Genomic DNA, 6,887 nt, shown 5'->3' on the forward strand with positions numbered 1-6,887 from the left:
GTACTCTTTTCGGCCATGCCTGAGGTAGAATGGTCAGACAAACAACTATTGTGAGGGAAATTGGAATACCAAGTCAGCTTCAATGTCTCCGAGATTCAGTGAAATTTATAATTAATATAAGTGAAAGCTTATAAAATGTCCATCATTGTCAGTTGAGTCATGTGTAATAGTTTATGTATAATTTGTCAATTTATTTATAACTTGTGGAATGGTTTTAAATCATTGGTAATATAAACGAACATGAATACGTAATGATTAGAACCAATATACATATAAGAAAATAAAATGGAAGAAAATATCTGTAAATTGAATTAATGTACTGTCATAGCTCAAAAGCCAGTAGCCACCAAAGAATATTGAACCCTACAAACTTGAAGCAGAAAACTCAACAATTATGACATTACAAAGACCAGAATGTGAAAAAACACATTTACGCCCTCACAAAAATCAATCAACTGTTATGAACAAATTTACAAAATAAAAAATATAATTAATCTAAAGACTACTTAATGAAGGCGGGGAATGAGATAGGTTCCTTCACCACATTTATTAAAACACTCGGCTCGAGAACCCGAAGAAATATCACGGTGCAGGCAACCCAAGTTGGACGGCTGCACAAAGAATAGAACTTGTGTAAAGTAGGTTAATTTTAGTTACCGCTACTCGGAACTATATTTCTAACTTTCCTTCCTTAAATCTTCGTTCGGATAATGTTAGCAGAGTTAGGTTGAAGAAGCTTCGCTTCAGCGACAAACTAATCTGATCTTCAGAGTACATTCTACCAATAACTCAGTTCATGGTGTCTACCCTAAGATCGATGGCCCTCTCACTTTGAGACGTTTTGGCCCGATTTCTATGGAAGGAGGTCTACTCGAGTATTTCCCCAACTCATACTCATGTCTTGTATCTTTTCGCAGTTTGCTCCACCCTTCATCATCGACCATTTTCTTGAACTTAATGGAGATGGGAAGACCGCTTCCCCTAGCCGTTTTCTCGCTAGAGGGAACAACACAAGCTTCTTTAAACTCAGTTGAGTTGAAGCTAGATTTACAACCTACATTAGCAGTTGAACATTCGGATAATGTAACCTGCATAGAGAGTCCTGCTTGATGCTTCTTTAATCGCTTCAGACCCTGAGAGAATAAAAGAACCAAATGATAAAAAGAAAAGCTAGATGATTAAGTTGTCCATAAGATTGAGTATCAACTAGTCGATGTCATATTCTAATCGCTTAAAATAGCAGCACTAATTATTTTGCAAAGGCATGTTTTCTGTACTTGTCACATTTACTTTTTTTTCTTTTTTGGTTTGCGGCAGGTAGGACTGAGGGGACGCTCTTTCAGTGACTGATGCAACAAATAAACAAATTAGCCCAAAAATCTTGTTCCCAATATCTGCGGTCATTATTGTGTCATATTACAATTCTTCCAACAGACTTTTCATGCAACAACACGTGTAGAGTCGTACCTGTAGTTCCCCATTAAGAGACATGGAATCGTGCAAGATCATCTTCTCCAATATCGGAGGAGACCGCCTTTTGACCCTGAATATTTCTGAATCAGACTGATCACTTTCGTCATTAGTGTTATTTCTAGCATTAGCTGCCTGAACAACCTTTTGGGAGCTAACAACTTCGCAAGAAGTGGATTGTGGAACTTCAGAGACAGAGGAAATGAATTGCCTACGAGATGCCACGACCGAGTAGGAGTTCTTACACACCTATAGAAGCAGCCATAAAATGTTAGACCTGCACTTTGAGAATAACGGTAGCATCTTGCAGAAACACATCAATGAAAAAGGAAAACGAAGCGAGACAGCAAAATTATCAAGGAAGCGAGTTTTACATGGTCAAGTTTGGGAAAACTTTCGGTCAACTTCAATGATGATGGACGAGCAATACTTGAATTATCTGGTGTTTGAGTTCTAATTTTCTCAGTTTCATAGCACAAGCTGGAGCGATTGTGATAATTACATGGTTGGAGCTTAGTTTGATTCTCGGTAGAACAAATTTTGAATTCTAACTCGGAAGTAATCTTGCCATATGGAATATAACCGTCATACAAAGCTCCTGAGAATATGTTAGATAACAAAACAAAGTCATCGTCATTTCTAAAATGCTGCTCGACCTCATTAAATACATCTGTATCCTGCTCGAATTGCCTCGCTGCTGCTTCCAATTTAAAGATATCATCCCTAACAGAAATAGTTGAAGAGCCACCACAAGGCACATCAAGTGATCTGATATCTAAAAGGGAGATGAAAAGATACGATCAATCATCATGATAAATTAAAAGATAAAAGTAGAAAAAAATATCAAAACGAATCCAAAATAATATTTGACTCCGGTGTACCATGGTGAAGGCATACAGGATGCATGTAGCACTTGCAATTTAGATACGCTACATAACAATCCCGCTTGCATATGGTGCAAAGAATTGTTCCATAGCAAATAGAAGAAGCACCGGAGCATTTAATTGATTTTGTTAGGCACCAGCGAGCATAATGCTGGAAACGGACTAATGTTGCAAAAGAAACTTTGATGCTCCTACGAGATATCAACTCTTCATTTGAATAATTGGGGTCTTTAAGGTCAGGACGGGAATAAAGAAACATGGCTTCTTTGCACAGAAGCTCTTCTTGGGGAATGATTGGAATCTTATTAAGCAGAGCATAACGATGACTTGCGATTGATCCCAGGGGAAACCAATCACCAACTGCAAAATTAACAGCTTCACCACAACAAAAACCTGTTACATACACAAGATTTTTTCATCGTTAAAATTATCAAAATAATCATACAAAATTTATGGACGTGCACTCCACCTAATTATGCAACATACCATGACTAAATCCTGCATGATAAGCCCTGGGGAAAGTTATTACATAATCCCCGGGCTTTTGTACGGCTTTATAAACGGGAACATTGTGTTCTAACAAGATATTTGGCGGAAACAATGTTGTCTTTCCCAAGAGCACATCAAAAGCTCCATCCTCCCCATCAGCTGATAAGATATCACGATTGTACACGCGCTCCCTTACCACCTTTTCAAAATCAAGAGCTGCATGACCAGGAATTCCATACCATGTTTTTGCTGCCCCACAATGATGATAGTTGATGCTGCACTTGCATATAAACAATTTTCATACCAAATATTAGGTCGACAAACTGAAAAAGCAAAAAAAACATTTAAATTTGAAGTCGATAAAACACATACCTATACAGGTAATGATCTTCAACATGCCACGCAAACATGCTAAACAACATTCCTATATAAAGCATAGGCTCCGTCACTCCCTATAGTAGATGAAACATGAGTCAGCAATTGATTTCAATAGGGAAAAAAAATACAGAGATAGGAATTAGAGAATACTGGGATTGCAGTTTCCAGAAGGCGCAAAACAGATTTTGGTAGCCGGGAGAGTTTCTGAAACAAATCAAGCATAAATGATTCTGATCAAAACATTTACAAACAAAAACTATGAATGGATGAGCAAATATTCCCACCAATACATTAAAATTCAAAACGCTTAAAAAGTGAGAATTTATACATTAACATGACTTATAGGAGGAAGATTAGAGGTAATCAAATGAATTCAACCACTGACGAGTCTCAAACTAGAATTATAAAAACAGTCAGTAATCTTTTAGCCGATATCTAATTCAAAAACCAAGAACGAGTCGAATTCAAAACTGGTACTCCAAAAAAACAGAACATATTAGTGAACATTTTGTAACAAAATCCACACCTTCAGATTCCATTTGGATTTTCCAAGTGGATCATTGGGAGAAGATGAAAATGCACTACCATCAACATCACATGCATATTCAACACTTTCAATCTTTCCACCAGCTATTTCATGCCAAAATTCTTTTTCCATGTAAGAGGGAGGAAGGCATCCAACACTATAATATCTACGAGCAAAAAACTTGTTCGCCATTTTCTCGAAATCACGAAATGTGTAGTTCCTGAAAAGATTACTCATGTTCAAAGCCTTAAACATATCTGAGTAAAATTATATTTCTAACAAGAGAGACAAGGCTCACCTGCCACTCATGTAAAAGGTAAACCTGTCACCAGTATCCCATTCAGCTAAACGAAGTGGTTGCACTCTTGTTGTAAATTTGAAACCACCATTCTCTTTCATCAGAACCACACCAGCAGGAACAGAAGCACTCACGGGGGATACGATCTTGCATATACCTGGAGATGGAGAGTAGAATGTGAAACACTAGTCTCTTTGAAACTCAGGGTTTTAAAAAACCCAATAAGAGATAAGAACGAGGAAGAAAGGAATGTAGAGATATATAGGGGCATTCAAAGAATAATCCTTCATGCTAACATTATTTGGAAGACGGAAAATAAAAACATTGATAATAATTTCACTTAAATCGAAAACATCAATGTCAATTAAGTTTAAAAATGTGAGTACGTAATGGAAAAACTTCAAATTGAACAAAAACTATCGGTGCACGTAGCTTAGCTAAGCATCACATAATGGGCGGAATGGTTATTACCATATTTTGAGGCTTCTGGAGCTATCTTTTGCAAATAAACTAAAGGATCCTCAAATTCCTCTTTAGTTGGACGGTACACTGGACACTCAAGAATTTTATCAGTCCATTCAAGGTCAGATGTGTCGAACTTTGCCACCTTGCACTTTAAAAGTACATCATTATCATTTGAAGTGTAACCAAATTTTGAGCATGCATCAGCACCACTATGTATTCGCACACCACAAGGAGCAGAAGCTTTTAAAGCATCTCCCCCGCTCCTCATCATACTCTGCTCGCAAGTTGAGTCATTCAGTGTTTCTCTTTTCATACGCTGTAACCTTTTATGCTTCAGAAATTCCAATTCAGCTTCTCTCAACTTACAGGCCCTACCTTCCACCTGCAAAAAAAAAGAGTCGCTTATTTAAAATTACAAACATAGATGTCAATCTCCAATTGCTAAAGACGGGCAAAGGAAATTCTATATCATGCAGAAAATCCTAAAAGAAATACACTAGCAATTTGATGGGCCAACTAGAGAAATCCATCATTCCCAAATTATTCAATCTCTTTCATTTCCATCATTCCTCTTTAATCTCAGTTAGGGTTTATGAAAACACAAGCATCATCCCTTGTTTTAGTGGTTTTTTAACAAAAACTAAACGTAATCTGTAGATGCTAAAAGTTAACGCCTCACTTTTTTCAAAGAATGCCAGTCAATTGCCAAGCCATTTAATTGGCATAACTCCCATTAATAACAAACGTTTACCCAAATCACATCACAACAATTGTGTCAAAAAACAGAAAAAAGAGAGAGTGGAAAAGTAAGGCATACCTACATTCAAATAAGAATCATTTAAAATTCATAATTACGCAAAACACTTGAATATTAATGTAAAATTAAAAATATATAATAATCCAAAATAAAAATGGACAAAACTTGGGTACGAAACCTGAAAGTACCCCCACATGAATGAACAGAGTGCAAATTTTGTTCCATAAAAAGGAGAATGTCAAAACTGGAAAAAAATTCCAAAAGGCACAGTTTTAGTTACTGTCATAACAAGTGCCCAAAAACCACAAAGTAGAGGAAAATAAAAATTATCTGTGTTCCAATACAAAAGAAAAATAATATTGGAAAACCCTGAAAACTTTCATCTATTGACCAAAGCTAAACAGGCCAGATCTACAAATTGGAGGACAAATTAGCAAGATTTCAAACTGTTGAAATCATGCCGTATGAATTTTATTATATATGTAAGAAGTAAGAACAGTTAAGGTAAAAAAAAAAAGAGGCAAGGGAAAGCACGAGTTCAAAATATCATCAACAAATAACTCGAGATTATTCATCTAAAAACAAAGGCCACGGAAAAAGAAAATCACAAAACAATCCCACCTTGGCTAAAATTACAGAAATTTAAAGAAAAAAAGCTACGGCTCGTAATAGTATTATACACCTCTAAATTTCAAGTCAGCAGTTTGTTCTTCAACAAAAGAGGAAAAGTGAGCGCAAATAATCAACAAACAATGTTGATACAATAAGCACCAAATGAAAACCGTTCACCAAATGCTTCTATTCGAACCAAAATCAAAAAATGTAAAAAGATCTAAATGCTGAAAAAAAAAAAAACAACCGGAACAATGCATCGACGACGTAAAACGAATCTGTGTCTTCATTCACAAATCAACCCGCATTATTTACAGACAAATAATGTACAGATAAACAGGCAATACACGCAACTGACCATCTCATTCCGAAACAAGCCACCGTCCACCTGCTTCTTTTCCCAAATTCCACACAATAAAATCCCTACACAATCCCAAGACAACAATTCAAGCCACCAGAAGTCGAAAAATGCCCATTAAAGGTTCTACATTCTCAAGTAAACTCCATAGACCGAATCAAATCTCAGAAAAACCAGAACGAGTCCCCTCGCCGCAACTCAGATTCCATAAACAGAAGGCACTCTTCCTTCAAACACCCCTCCGCACCTCCCGGCGGTGAAGTAGTAAATTTCCGGCGCGAAAAGCAGGTTCTCCGGCGGGCTCAGAAACCGTGTAGAGCGAGAAAAAGTGCCTTCTAGAGAGAGAGAAGAAGAGAGGAACAGTAGATGGAGGAATCTTAACAAAGGGACAGGCGTCGTAAAACTGAATTAATTAAATATATTAATATAATAAATCATTAATAAATAAAAAAAGGGGGAAAAAGGAAAGAAGTGTGAACTATGAAGGAAAGTGTTGGTTGTTTGTTTGGTTCAACCACAACGTACCTTTTATATATTTGTCTATATTTGGTTCACATTCCTTTATATATATATATTATTATATATATATGAGAATAATATATATATATATATATATATATACACACACACACACACTGAAGGTCGTCAAA

General features: G+C 36.4%; 1 protein-coding gene across 3 annotated transcripts; it reads right to left on the reverse strand.

Moving 5' to 3' along the window:
* Positions 1-316: 316 nt before the first annotated feature.
* LOC140814429 (lysine-specific demethylase JMJ13-like) lies at positions 317-6,640 on the reverse strand. 3 transcript variants are annotated; one of them, XM_073173404.1, is made up of 11 exons: positions 6,238-6,640; positions 4,517-4,892; positions 4,046-4,202; positions 3,748-3,967; positions 3,372-3,425; positions 3,216-3,295; positions 2,841-3,118; positions 2,352-2,747; positions 2,127-2,245; positions 1,468-1,719; positions 317-1,133 (listed from the first exon to the last, which is right to left on the reverse strand). In XM_073173404.1, the coding sequence occupies exons 1-11, from the start codon at positions 6,238-6,240 to the stop codon at positions 804-806; spliced, it is 2,265 nt and encodes a 754-aa protein (XP_073029505.1). In that variant the 5' UTR covers positions 6,241-6,640; the 3' UTR covers positions 317-803. The 3 variants fall into 3 exon arrangements, with proteins under 3 accessions (XP_073029505.1, XP_073029506.1, XP_073029504.1); XM_073173405.1 differs by having other exon boundaries at positions 1,845-2,245; positions 6,238-6,352; XM_073173403.1 differs by having other exon boundaries at positions 318-1,133; positions 1,845-2,245; positions 6,127-6,640.
* Positions 6,641-6,887: the final 247 nt, after the last annotated feature.

The sequence above is a fragment of the Primulina eburnea genome, chromosome 15 (assembly GCF_022965805.1).
Source record: "Primulina eburnea isolate SZY01 chromosome 15, ASM2296580v1, whole genome shotgun sequence".
NCBI lineage: Eukaryota > Viridiplantae > Streptophyta > Magnoliopsida > Lamiales > Gesneriaceae > Primulina > Primulina eburnea.

Coding starts and splice junctions, on each gene's coding strand:
- LOC140814429 (XM_073173405.1), bottom strand. Junction 3,296..3,371: donor TTCTGGAAACTGCAATCCCA/GTATTCTCTAAT, acceptor CATCTACTATAG/GGAGTGACGGAGCCTATGCT. Junction 2,246..2,351: donor TCCTGTATGCCTTCACCATG/GTACACCGGAGT, acceptor TCTCCCTTTTAG/ATATCAGATCACTTGATGTG.